General features: G+C 38.0%; 1 protein-coding gene across 1 annotated transcript in view; it reads right to left on the minus strand.

Moving 5' to 3' along the window:
• The window catches only part of LOC127420863 (ribosome biogenesis protein bop1-like), a 120,243-nt gene that overhangs the window by 37,681 nt on the left and 67,585 nt on the right, over positions 1-14,977 (minus strand). The window contains exon 4 of the mRNA XM_051663445.1: positions 1,927-2,081. Coding sequence (XP_051519405.1) covers positions 1,927-2,081 — 155 coding nt within the window. The remainder of the gene's footprint in view (positions 1-1,926; positions 2,082-14,977) is intronic.

The following is a 14,977-nucleotide window of genomic DNA, read 5'->3' on the forward strand; positions in this document are numbered from 1 at the left end:
ATTTCTATTTTATATTCAAATAGTCATTCCAGTTTAATTTAGTTTTTGTTAGTTTTCCCACTTTGTGTGTGAGTTTTAGCTTAGTTTACATTTTCTCAGTGTTTTCTAGTTTCAGTTTAGTTCATTTTTATTTAAGTTTTAGTATTTTATGGCAGCTGGAGGCCTGGGTAGCTCAGTGAGTATTGACGCTGACTACCACCCCTGGAGTCACGAGTTGAATCCAGGGTGTGCTGAGTGACTCCAGCCAGGTCTCCTAAGCAACCAAATTGGCCCGGTTGCTAGGGAGGGAAGAGTCACATGGGGTAACCTCCTCGTGGTAGCGATTAGTGGTTTTCGCTCTCAATGGGTCGTGTGGTAAGTTGTGCGTGGATCGCGGAGAGTAGCATGAGCCTCCACATGCTGTGAGTCTCTGCGGTGTCATGCACAACAAACCACGTGAGAAGATGCACGGATTGACTGTCTCAGAAGCGGAGGCAACTGAGACTTGTCCTCCGCCACCCGGATTGAGGTGAGTAACCGCGCCACCGTGAGGACCTAGTAATTAGTGGGAAATGGGCATTCCAAAATTGGGGAGAAAAGGGGATAAAATTAAAAACAAATATTTTTAAATAAGTATTTTATGGCAGCCAAAACTAAAGCGTTTACTGGTATCATTTAAATATGTGCAACATCATTAAATATCTCAGGGCAGTCTTGTGTTACCTCTATCTAGCTGCATTGCAGTTTAATTGAGGTGGATTGTAAATGTTTTGAATTCTATTATATACCGTGTAAACTAAAATGAAATTTAATTTGTGGTCATTTTGTATTTATTTTAGTAAGCTTTTGGAGTTATGAAGAAGTATTTTAGTTTCAGTTTTTTCCAATCACGTCCAATCATATATATATATATATATATATATATTAGGGGTGTAACGGTACACAGAAGTCATGGTTTGGTACGTACCTCGGTTTTGGGGTCACGGTTCCATATGAGTTCGGTACAACAAATCCCAAATGCTAGGTTTCTTTTCATTTATTTTGAACAAACAGTAGTGCAAATTACAATTTGTTCCACCTAGCGGCATTTAGTCCCCCCTGAGGTAGTTGGTACAGTACAGCCTCCTTTAGTGTATTAAGCACTAAGCAGTAAACAGAATGCACTCTTACAAGGCCATATTTTTTTGAAGGGTTGATAAAAAACAAAAGGTATTTGGTCACAATCAGTTTCAAAACTGAAAAGCATATCTTGTGTTATAAAAGTACAAAATAAATAGAATAATGAAAAATAAAACTTGTGCATTAGGAGAAGCCATTCTTGTTTTGGGTTGGTGCGTAGATGATCTCTTCTTCTGCTCTTTTTCCTGTTGTGGCGGATAGCAAACAGCGTTGCATTACCGTGCGTGCCCCCTACTGGATTGGAGTGGATTGCCTGTGACTGACTCAGATGTTTGTATTCTTCGTCTGACTGCATGCACCGAACCGTGACATCAGTACCGTGAAGGTTCGGGACGAATACATGTACCATTACACCCCTAATATATATAAATATATATTCTTTAAAAAAAAATTCAGTTAAATTAAAAACAGTTTAATTTAGTTTTCGATTTAGCACTACTTTTATGATACCTCTGGGTGCTATTTTAAGCTTTAAAGTGAGTCGCTATCAACAGCCATTGTTTTAAAACGAACTGAATATTCACTCCTTTAGAAACACTTCTAAAACCTGAAAAACGTTGCTTACAAAAGCAAAAAATTACAAGTGATAAAAGTGTTGCTGAGTAGTTGTGCGAGTGACGTTTCCTTGTCTCAGATTAAAACAGGATCCAGTTTCTAAAAAAAATACATTCAGTAGGTACCTCAGGTATTCTATGCATACAGAAAATCCTAATAATTTAATCTATGATGATGTCTGAATAAATTCAAAAACGCCCAGTTGATTCTTACCAGTAATCCGGATTCTCCATCTTATCCAGAAACTCATCCAGCTCATCTTTGTTCCTGATTGGCTTAAAGATCTTCTTGCCATTCAGGTCATATCCAATGTGGGGATAATCTTTGTACCATTCCATGGGAATGTTGCCCACTGTGTTACGAATGTCCTGTGAGCAGAGAGAGAGAGAGAGAGAGAGAGAGAGAGAGCGAGAGAGAGAGAGAGAGAGAGAGAGAGAGAGAGAGAGAGAGAGAGGCCAAAACAGAAACTTAATGAGTACACTAGAATACCTGCAAATTAAGACTTGTAAGTGCTGAAATCTCAGTTAAAACAAGTCAGTCGTCTCAGCGTACATCATGGTAGCAGGCCCATGCAGCTATTCAGTAATGCAAAAATAGCTCTTATCTACAAGATTGGGGCAAGAAAAAAAATATCCAATGCTCTTCAAGTGTATTTTTAAAAATGTGATGCAATAAGTTTATTTACAGGTATTCTCAATGTGGTCTTTGACCTCACTTTGTCAAACCAATAATATCCAACTTGATGTGCCACCATGATGCAGTAGGGGGCAGTCAGCACTCCAGCTGTACAGGCAACACGCCTCATCCACGTGACATTTTCTCAACATTGATTTTAAAGGAGGAAGAAGAAAATGGCTTAAATTACCCAGTTTTTGCTTGAAATAAATATGAATGCTTACTTTCATTGTCTTACATAATGGGAAACATACAAAGCTGTTAACATCTGGAAAAACATGTTTTAGTGTTTACTGACCCTTTAAAGACACTTTTTGTATTGACAATGCTTTACTTGTCTGTTGCCACACTATGTGTATGATGTAAGGTATTTGATTGTTCTGAATTATGATATTCATAATTAAACTATCTTTATTTGGGGGCCTTTCGCAGTAAATATTGATATACGATGAATTGCCATTAATAAATCAGCACATCATGTAATTAATTTGATTTAAAATTGTAATCAAATCTTATTTGTTCCTTTTGTTTTTGGAGTAAAATAGGACCAGGTAATTTTTCTTAACATGTTTTGTGAGAATGTTTACATGATCTTTAAAAATGTGATTTCAGACAGTCTTTTTAAAATGTCATGTAAACACTTTAAGGCTTGGGTATTTATAGCAACACTGGCTAAAACATTATTTTGAGATTTGGTGTCGCTAGTGAAGCAGACATTAGGGGAAGTGACCCAATTAAGCCCACCCAAATCTAAGTTTTACACGTTTTCTTATTGAAATGTTAACAGCCTTCCAATAAAGTGAGTATTAAATCGAAGATTAATCTCTCATCGAAACACTCATGAACTGACAAAATGATGTTACTTTTTTACATGCAAACGTGAAAAGTCTGGAGTGGGCTTTTAAGGAACACATGTACCATTTAAGCCCACATGTGTTCTTAATAACTATACTTTTAAAATAAAATAAACTTTATTTTTTTTTATTTTTTTTGTATTTAGCCCTCAAACATACCCTTGCAAAGCTTTAATTATATTTGGACAGTACTTATGATTTTTTTTTTCTCTGCCTATTCATTTTCTCCCTGCAATAAAAATAGAATCAGTGTGTAGAGTTGACAATGAATTCAATTTAACATGAGGGTCAGTGGGTTATTTGCTCAATGGGCTTATCAGGAACAATAGGGGTCAGTGGAACAATAATAATAATAATAATTATCTTTATTTATCACACATTATACATTTGCACATATACAGTGAAATTCTTCTTTTTCACATATCCCAGCTAGGCTGGGGTCAGAGTGCAGGGTCAGCCATGATACGGCGCCCCTGGAGCAGATAGGGTCAAGGGTCTTGCTCAAGGGCCCAACAGTGGCATCTTGGCGGTGCTGGGGCTTGAACCCCTGACCTTCTGATCAGTAACCCAGAGCCTTAACCGCTGAGCTACCACTGCCCCTACAGCTCTTATCTACAAGATTTCTTTGTCTGGGGGGGAACAGCACACTCGCTCTTGGCCGCACAAACTCACACTCGTAACAGCAGACAGCTGAAAGTTCTCAGAGGTTGCGAGTGCCACATAAACCTAAATCATTTAAAGTAGAGTCAAGGTAAACCCAATATTTTTTTCATGAATAAAAAACACTATATTTTACAATGCAGAGCATGTTTGTTATTGGTGTTTAAACAAATAAAATAATTATTCTGCTTTTAATGAGCAAACAGGCTTTTCCAAGGCACTTTTCCTTATAAGGCCACATGAAAAGAAAGATATAATTACAGACAGAGCACAAAACCTTGTTTGAGCTCAAGAAGCTTCTTAAATATTTTCATATAATGTGGTTATCAGCAGTTTTTCTTCTTTTATTTTCTTATAATGCATCTATCTTTGTGAGCATCACTCAGGCAGTGTCCTGCACTAGTTCAAGATACTCATCAGATCCATCTTTTAGACACAAAGAAAATAAATAACATTCGCATTAGAATTTTTTTAATTTCTTAGTTTTAATTTTTTTATTATTCCTCATCCAGTTTGTTCATCTGACTCTAGACATTTTTCTTTTGAGGTCTTCAAAAACAGTGAACAGTTGGTCCCAAATACCTCAAGAACAAAACATTTGACTGGCTCCAAATGAAAAGTAAAATGATAACAACAAATATGTGCATTTCCTCTGCAACAACTAATTTTTCTCTTGCTTTGTGTTTTTTTTTTTTTTCCCTAAATAAAATCGTAAGTGGGCTTATAGGGTACGTGGGCTTACTTGGGTCACTTCCCATCCATACTTCACCTAGTTTCCTCTATGTACAGTCAAGGTATTACGAGCAAGACCTAAGCAATTTTCCCAGCCCTCTCCAACCAAATGGTTTTGAGTGGCTAACTGTCTAACCTCCTTTATTAGCAGCCACCACCTAAGTTAGGCCTCAGTTCTGCAGGTGCGGCCTCTTTAAAACCACCCCTTCCCTGTATTCAGCTCATTTCCTCGCCCACTTTTCCATACGCCACAATACCATTATACAGCCTGGACTGCTAATAAACCAAACAGAGCTTTGGTCTGAAAATAGAGATTTCTTTGTCTGGGGGGGAACAGCACACTCGCTCTTGGCCGCACAAATTCACACTCGTAACAGCAGACAGCTGAAAGTTCTCAGAGGTTGCGAGTGCCACTTTAAAGCGAGTACTACACCTGTAAGTGATTTGTATAAAAACACCCCTACCATATCCAATTAGGTCCGAGTGGGCAGCCCCATCACACATTCAAACACAGCCAGAGGCAGCTGTTGAGGCCACACCCACTCTAGACTCATCTTCAAAAGCTCTCGTCTGATTGGCTTATTGGTCAAGGTCAATCTTACATACTATCTGATTGGCCTCTTCAAAGCCACTGTGATGTAATCTGATGTCTAGGAGACATATCTATGAAACTTCCGCTGTCCTGGCCGCTTAAAGTGGTTGTGTTGTCTGGTACGACTGGTTTCCTTGCCAAATTGAAGGAAGCGTTGCCAACTCTACAAACAACAGAAGCAATGTAAGACTTGCTAATGTGATATTTCCTGTGTGGAGGCGTCATTCAATGTCACATAACATTCACACAAATTTCAGGATGAAAAAATAAGGGAGTCTGATGTGCTTTGAGTATTGAGAAAAGTTAGTATCTTGGTCGTTAATGACATTCTTTCTAACACAGAACAAAACAGGAGACATTTTGATGAATAAAGAAAGATTCTCTGCAGAAGAAAGTAAGTCATAAAGTCAACTGACTGGGTCAGTTGACTTTATGACTTTCTTTCTTCTGCAGAACACAAATGAAGATTTTTAGAAGAATATTTCAGCTCTGTCAGTCCATACAATGCAAGTGAATGGTGATCAGAACTCTGAAAGTCCAAATATTACATAAAGCCATTATAAAAGTAATCCATACAATTTCAGTGGTTTATTCAATGTCTTCTGAAACGATCCAAATGGTTTTGGGTGTGATCAGACCAAAATATAACTCCTTTTTCATTGGACATCTTGCCATTATATATCAGTATTTCAAGCTTGATTACACTTCCTAGTGCTTGACATGTATGGATTACTTCTATGTTGCCTTTAGGGCTGCATCAGTACACAAAATTCGTGGTTCAGTACAGTTTCGGTACAGCAGGGAAAACAAAGAATCTTTCTTTAAATTATTTATTTTGAAAATAGTGGCTGATGGGGAACAATTGTTATTGTGAAGGCCCATTTATACATGACTGCACTATTTCTTCAACGAAATACAAAGCTTAAGAGCCTCTTATATGCACATTATATAAAAACAAAGAATAATAAAAGTAAAATATAAAGAAGTATAATAATTGTAACAAAAGTTATACATTAGCAGTGCAGATTTCTGTGTCTTTTGCCTTTCAGCTCACCACTTGCTCTTATCACTCAATTTTTTTCTTCAGGAAAATCAGACTATCCACATTATCCGAGGAGAGGGCGGATCTGTTAGCATTGACAATGTCCCCGGCTGGACAATTACTGCACATGCATGTTTACATAGAGCGGGCACTACAGAATTGCTTTATAACGGGGCTCATGCACACTAAGCAGATGCTTAAATCCTGTGTTCTCAATGACTGAGTATGGTCGCATATCTGCAGCAATAAATATAAATCCTATGGCATTCGTTATCGCTTTAACCCTGTCTGAACTTGCAGCGAGAGGCTGAAATGAACGTTTATGATTTGCTCCCGTAAACTCAAGAGATACATGTGGATGATGTCACAGGAAAATGAGTCATCATGTTAGATGTGCTTCCTGAGACTTCAGTGAAACAGAGCCGACACACGGCCTTCGTCCTGTTCACTACTCACTGCCCAGTATTACTGTAGTTTACTGCCAAACCATAATGCTCCCAATCAACAGATTTAAGAGGCGGCAGTGGGTCTTCAATCTGTGGCTTATTTAAGTCTGACATATTTATATTTTTTTTAGTTCCACCACAGTTGGGAAAAATAGCGAGCTAGCTAGTATAAACTTTCTTCAGTTTCTAGTAGTGGTCGACCGATATGGGTTTTTTAATGGCCGATGCCAATGTCCAGATGACAATGCAGATATATCACACAATTTAATATAGTAAATAACATAAACACAAAATTGCTAAAAAAAATAATTAATAAACTCTTATTTAGCACTATATTTACTCAATTTCACAAAACTTTGTAAAAAAGAATCTAAAAAAATAATATTGTATTTTAAATGGTAGATAGCAGTTTCTTCTGATTTCTCTTTAGTCATCAAATTTTTGTAATTTATTTGCACATGAAGAAACTGTTAATATATTAGGAAGAAGGAAATAACAGTACACACAGTAGTCCAGCAACCATGGATGGCATGTCCACGTTAGCAATCGCATTTACTTAAAAAAAACTGAATTAAACCAATTGCACATACAGTGCATAGTGAATATGACATTTACTTATAACGCACGTGAAGCAATTTTACCTTGAAGTTGCACCAGAGACTATTTAGCAGAGACGGGCCACTTATATTAAAATGAATGGGACAAATTAGAACGCCCAACTGCAGCCAACAGGCAACGGATGTAGATAGGAAGTCCCACCTTACAGGTAAAAGAGCCAATCACCTTTTAGATACAGACATCGCCTGTCAATCAACTCGAGTCACATGCGCATTAGCTATAAAAGCTGGGAAAATTGCTTTGTTTAGCGTAATCTTAGGTAAAGAAGCACCATTTATGATACCAGTGTTGTCAGATTTTACTGCTGATTTGAAATATGTTCTTTGATTGTAATCTTGACCAACTATTTTGGAGATTTCAGTCTTTTCCCATTCAAGCAGATAGGAGCTGCACTGTCATGACTGGAAATAGCCTCCCGAGAGCGTTCTGACAGTGGACTGCCTTGCTAGAAAGACTTCACTTGCACTCACGAACTCGTGCAGATCCAGTGATCAGCAGCAATCTCCTGACTGTTTAAACAGACTGGATCGCCTGCTTGGATTGTCATCATGATTTGTGAATCAGAGGAACTTTTGATCCTGATCCTGAAGTTTTGATTATGGCTGATAGAATACACGCTTCAGAGGAAGATATTAGATGAGCGCTCGACAGGAAGAAAACGCTGGATTTTCATGAGGTTTGTGAATTACATCTTTTTAAACGAGTTATATCTGCATATTTGCAGATGGTATGTAATAGAAGTTTTACTGATATTTGCCTTTTATCATTAGAAAAGAAAATTAAAAGTGACAGGAAACTGTTGAGGAGAGACTGTAAGAATATGTGCTTTGGAGGAATATTTATGAGTGTTCCACAGGATGCTGGATCTGCTGAAGTTGTGTGAGGTTGGTTTATTACATCTGTTCAAATGAGATATCTGCATATTTGCAGACGGTATGTAATAGAAGTTTTACTGATATTTGCCTTTTATCATTAGAAAAGAAAGTTAAAAGTGACAGGGATCTGTTGATGAGAGACTGTTAGAATACGTGCTTTAGAGGAATATTTATGAGTGTTCCACAGGATGCTGGATCTGCTCAAGTTTTGTGTTGTTTTTTATTACATCTATTTAAAGGAGATATGTGCATATTTGCAGATGGTAAATGATATTAGTTTTATTGATATTTGCCTTTTTATCATTAGACAAGACAGTTAAAAGTTACAGGGAACTTTTGAGGAGAGAGAGGAGAGTGAAACAGGCGAGCACTTTAACATAATGAGCTCAAACGTTTCTCCTGCGGCTCTGATATGCAGACCGTTTAAATGAGACTTTGTTGCACACCGGTCTACAACTGTAGTAACACGATGATACGTAATAACAAAACGACCGTGACTGGTCGTTTACATGTCTCAGACGCTTCACATGCAAGTAGGCGATTTTTGGCGCCCTCAAGAAAAATAAAAGAAAAAAAAAAATCGGCCAAACAGTAAAATGTATCGTTTTTTTGGGGGGGGTTTTTTATGAAAAAAGTCAGAATATCACCCAATTTATCAGCCTCAGCAATATATTGGTCGACCACTAGTTTCTAGTGTACCGTCTGGCACTCTGTTCTGTTAAGTTTTGGTTCCATGCGGTCTCGTGTTGCTCTGCGATCTTTTTTCATTTTAGTTCTACGCGGTTTGTGTTGTTTGTTATATGTTGTTTTAATATTGGTTTCACACATGCTATGATATGTAATCATTCATGTTATGTGTGTACCGTACCGAAGGCCCATTCGGTTCTGCGCGGATACATGTACCGTTGCAACCCTAGTTACATTGTGATATTTGGAACTTAAGAGTTCTGGTCACCATTCCCTTGCATTGTATGGACCAACAGATCCGAGATATTTTTCTAAAAATCTTCGTTTTGTGTTCTGCTGATGAAAGAAAGTCATACATATCTGGGATGGAATGAGGGTGAGTAAATGATGAGAGAAATTAAATTTTTGGGTGAACTATCCCTTTAAAGCAAGTCATTATCAACTGCCATTGTAATGCAAAAACGGACCAGAACATTCATTAAAATTTGCTCTTTTGTTAAGGAAAAAAAAGTATTGCAGGTTTGGAACAACATCAGGGTGAACAAATGATGACACAATTCACATTTTTAGGTAAACTATCACTTTAAACAGGTCAAAACTTAAACTTAAAATACTTTATTTTATCCCATTTTAATATGCAGAGACAAAATCAAGTAATCCATCTTCCATTGTTTGAATAAACAGGTAGTCCCACTCCAAAATGGTCAAGCTAATATTGCTGTGTTGGGCTGGATGGGTTGCTCAAACAGAGAGCAATGTCTTGATAGCACCACATAGACAGTGTTTACACTTTTCAGGGAAATTAACCTCCAAATGTCTTATTATCTCTGCATATTAAGATGAGGTATGAGAATGTATTTTAACATACCAAAAAAAAAAAAAAAATACTGAAAGATGATGACAAGACCAACACAGCCATTCATGACATCTCTGCTGTCTCAGAGAGACAATCCAAAAGAACAGAGACACACTCAAAAAATTCCTATATAGCTGAAGAAACATACAGCTCACCTGCTTTCAATTGAGCAGCTGAACGCCGCTTTTATTAAGTGTCAGTCAATCCACAGCAGCCCTGTCAGAACATTCAGACGGAGAGCGCCACTCATTCGGACGATAAGCCCCCTGCCTGCACCTCACCTTTCTACACACTTTTATCAACTTCCTGTTAGGACTCCAGCACGGACTTGAGATGGGGAAAGATGTGAGGGAAGATTGAGCTCTGCTGATGTGTGTGTATGTGTCTAAGAGTGTGTTCTTGACAGAAGGTTTGAGGGAAGATGGTCAGAATCATTGCTGTTGGCAGGCGGCATCTATACGGCTGATATTTCCACACCACATCATTAAACACCCGAAGACAAGTGGAAAATATTCCCTTTTTACTTTTAACCACCTGAAAAATTCAGCTTGTCAATCCAAAAATATACAAGTGATGCATTTAGAGGGCACTCTTGATGAAAGCTAATGGTTTTAAAAAAGTAATCGTCAATTTTAGTGTTGGAAATGTACTCTCCTATGAGAGGCTGAAGCAATAAGTCATAAGAGACTATGCGTTAGTTATTTAAAGATCTTAAACCCACTAGACCATGGTAAAATCAGTGTAATGCACAGCCATGAGTGGCTTATTGCTTTAATAAAATTGCTGCAACAGCAAAATGATAAAACACATCAATGCTGAAACATACTAAAGAAAAGTATCACAATACTCAATTTTTCTGCAAAGCACTATAGTTCATTAGCTTCAAGCCACGGTCACACTAGGTTTTAAGCATACATAATTATTTTGGACAGCACAACGGACAGGATATGATGCCACGTTGTAGGGCTTAAAGTTTTAATAAGTGCTGTTCAGTCGGTAATTTCGTTTAATCGCGATTAATCGCATAATTTTTCATAGTTAATCGTGATTAATCGCAGATTTTAAAAGTGCTGAAATTTTCCTCTACATACAGTATATTTCTTTTCCTGTCAAAATGCATTTATTTCCGTCTTAGGAAAGAAAACAAAATAATATGTAACAATAATGTTTTATTAACATTTTCCAAACAATTCCACAGTATAAAGATAGAAATGGACTAAAATTTCACCAAATCAAGCAACATTAAACGTTTCCCAAAGTCCAAGTGGGAGTTTGACTAATTGAAAAAATTAATCCCCACATAGGTTGCATATTCATTGCAATGGGCATTACATCTCTTAAACTCTCATCCTCCACAATATTAATCAGCAGACAGTGGCTATCTGCTTCGTTACATCAGTCATGAAGCCACGTTCATGATTTGCATCAGGGCGTCAAAGCCCGTGTTGAGTGCTGCTTTGAACTCCACATGAAAAGCGTTTGCAACCATCTCTTTCTGCATTTTCGTGATAGTTAAGACTTGACGTATTTCTGTGGTAAGTCAATTGAACCTTATAGAGGCTGCAAGTACTTGATTTATCCCATCTGGGCTTGTTTTGCATAACAAATAGAGTAGAGGTACTTTCCCCATCATGCGATCACTGACATGGCTGTTGTAAGTGTGCATCAGCGTAATGACTCCACCCTGCTCCAACCAGTGTATATGCTGGTTTATGCTGTATTAATGGTAAATGTGTTAATCACGATTAAGAAAAATTTACGCATTAATCTTTTAAAATGAAATCGCATGTGTTAACTTTGACAGCTCTAGTATTAATCAATTATATATCATGAAAAAAAATAATATACAAAATGTTAAAATATACTATCTACTCACTTTCCCAAAAAAAAAAAAAAAAAAAAACAAAACACACAGCTTTGAAAAACGTATTCTTAGTATTGAGCCAAGAAGTCAACGTGTCGATCTTCTATTGATCACATGTTCTCGTTGTATAAATTTGCAGATCAGAGTTCACCAAACTTGAACTTTCGTGCACAGCACAATGCAGAATATTTTCCAGCGTTGAGATGTGTATGAATGGAAGTAAATGGAATGGGAACTCAAAGTGTAGTGATCTTTAGGGTGGGCAAGTGTTTGTCCCTTCATTGGACCAGAAGGGGGGTGTAGAAGTTTCTAGGGGGCATTGGGAAAAACTAGGGAGGCAATGCTCCCCAATAGCTCGCCCTCAGACCCAGCCACGGTTTAGATGCGCAGTTATAATCGAACTGTAGCCGGTTTTTTGCATAGTCAAACCACAGTCTTCATCTGTCTGTTAAAATATATCTGAAGAAAGGACTGAGGAAGTGTTACAAACACTTTGCACGTCTCCTCTGTATTTCAGGGCACACAGACAACGCTGAGGCCTTTTGTGGTCCGATTAATGTGTCTACATGCTGGAAGAAGCCAAGCTACAATCAAGTTATCTAGGTCTGTTAGTCCAACTTTGCCAAAATAGGACCAGTACAATTTCAGTCAGACTGAAGCATTTGCATGAGGATTTATTGTTTTAGTAGACTGAAATCACACTTTTAAAGTGCATGTAAATGTACTGACTGAGGATCTTAAAACAAAAAAGGAAGTGTGGATTGTGATGAGGTAATGTTTGACATTTTACGATGTCTCTGCTAGGATGCCTCACCCATGGAACAAAGGCTTTACAGCACATCATCAAACGGACAGGGCCCTCCTTTCATAAAGGTGCCCCTTCACTTTCACATGTTTCACAGGCTGTGGAGTGAACATGAACCCCCAGATTTTCATGAGAGACCCTGGGGAGGTGAAGAATTAGGCCACACGGAGAGCAGTGAACCTTGCAGAGAACCAGAGCTCAGTAAAGGGCACCGTTATTTTAGAATGAACTCAGTTATTAACACCTGGGGCAAAAAGATCATGGGTTTGATTCCCATGGAACACACAAACAGATAAATAAAAGCATACCTTGAACATCGAATGTTGTTGCATTCATACTAAACTTTAAGCAGGCAAAATATTTTTTCCCTTTTCTCCCCAATTTGGAATGCCCAATTCCCAATGCTCTCTAAATCCTCATTAAGGCTTAGTGACTTGCCTCTATCCGGATGGCGGAGGATGAATCTCAGTTGCCTCCGTGTCTGAGACCGTCAATCCACGCATCTTATCACGTTGCTTGCTGAGCACGTTTCCACGGAGACATAGCGCGTGTGGAGCCTCACACTATTCTTCGCGCCATCCACGCACAACTCACCACAACCACATTATAGCGACCACGAGGAGGTTAACCCATGTGACTCTACCCTCCCTAGCAATCGGGCCAATTTGGTTGCTTAGGAGACCTGGCTGGAGTCACTCAGCATGCCCTGGATTCGAAGTCACGACTCCAGGGGTGGTAGTCAGCGTCAATTCTCGCTGAGCTACCCAGGCCCCAGGCAAAACTTATTTTAAAGTTTTTGTTATCTTTTCTATAAAAAAAAAATAGCATGTAAAAATATTTATGCAATTAATCATGTCCCCAGATCGTAATACGGAATATTTAGAGCAATTCAATTCTAAAGTACAGCTTGTTTTCAGTAGGGGGCAGTAAGCAAAACTCCAGCTGTTTAGGCAACGCGTAGCTGTACTGACAACAAATAAATCTCAGGCTTGCTTGACACTAGCGACAGCACAAGATGAGAGTGTGTTCTTGCGTTTATATCAAATGCAGGGATCTCAAAACGTGCTTTTCTAAGTTTCAAACTACATTTAACTTAAAATGTTAAAAAAGCTGGGCTTATGACATGAAGCAACCAAAGTGTCCATCTAATGCATTCTTGGAAAAGCCCTTATAATAAATCTATCTCGGACAGACTGACAAATTCAATTGCAAATGGATTACTGTGGACTGTAGGCCAATGATCAGTTTATGTTGAAAAATATAGAAATAAACAATATATTGCCTTCTAAAGTAACTTTCTGTATTGTCTTATCAATGCTTTACTTATCTGCCACATTAATGTAATGCATATAAATTTTTTGTTTTTTCCCCTTTTTTCTTCCAATTTGGAATGCCCAATTCCCAATGTGCTTTTAAGTCCTCGTGGTTATGTAGTGATTTGCCGGTCCGGGTGGTGGAGGACGAATCCCAGTTGCCTCCACGTCTGAGATCGTCAACCCGTGCATCTTATCACGTGGCTTGTTGAGCGCATTGCTACGGAGACATAGTGCTTGTGGAGGCTTCACGCCGTCCACCAGAGCAACCACGCTCAACTTACCACATGCCCCACTGAGAACGAACCACATTATAGCGACCACGAGGAGGTTACCCCATGTGACTCTACCAGGCCAATTTGGTTGCTTAGGAGACCTGGCTGGAGTCACTCAGCACGCCCTGGGATTCGAACTAGCGAACTCCAGCAGTGGTAGACAGCGTCTTTACCACTGAGCTACCCAGGCCCCCCATAATGCATATTAATTAACTGAATTATACAGTATTTATAATATATTTGTAATCATTTAAATGTAATTATTTAATCATTACATATTGAATTATTGTTTTTTTATGGGCCTTTTCTGCAAATATTTAAACATTCGGTTAATTTTATTAATTAATCGGCATGACATGTAATTAATTTGATTAAAAATTATAATTGATTGAGAGCCGTAATTAATAAATCATAGTAGTACTGCCTTAATTCTGCTTTTCAGTTTCATCGATTTTAATAAAATCAAAAAATCTCTGTACAACAGCATTTTATTTTTACTACGATAGAGTAATTAAAATGACTTTCTTACAGTAATAAGAGTCATCATTGAAAACAATGTAAACAAAGTAAAACGTCCGCACGTGTTCACTAATGAGAACTGTGGGGTAAAATGTGCTTAAGTGTCCTGAAAATAATGCCACATTTAAATATGACCAATATATTTCCTTGACAAGTTTCTTGAGAATCAACCACATGCATTTTGTCTTACTTTTAAAAAGTTAGCAAGTCTATGTTGCTATATTAACAACATATGATTATATGCCTGATTGCATCTTATTATTCCCATTTACCATCGTTTATGCCTGCTGTCTGTGATCCTATCAGGAAAGAACAGTGAAGCCATTTTTAAATCTGTCTAAAGCAACTTATTTAGACTATTCTTTTCTTTCTCAAAGAGTAAAAGACACATTTAAGACAACTCGTTAGAAGAGTCGTGATCAGGGCATGGTGTCAGTCAATGTGTAGAGTC

Source organism: Myxocyprinus asiaticus, chromosome 30 (assembly GCF_019703515.2).
Source record: "Myxocyprinus asiaticus isolate MX2 ecotype Aquarium Trade chromosome 30, UBuf_Myxa_2, whole genome shotgun sequence".
Lineage (NCBI taxonomy): Eukaryota > Metazoa > Chordata > Actinopteri > Cypriniformes > Catostomidae > Myxocyprinus > Myxocyprinus asiaticus.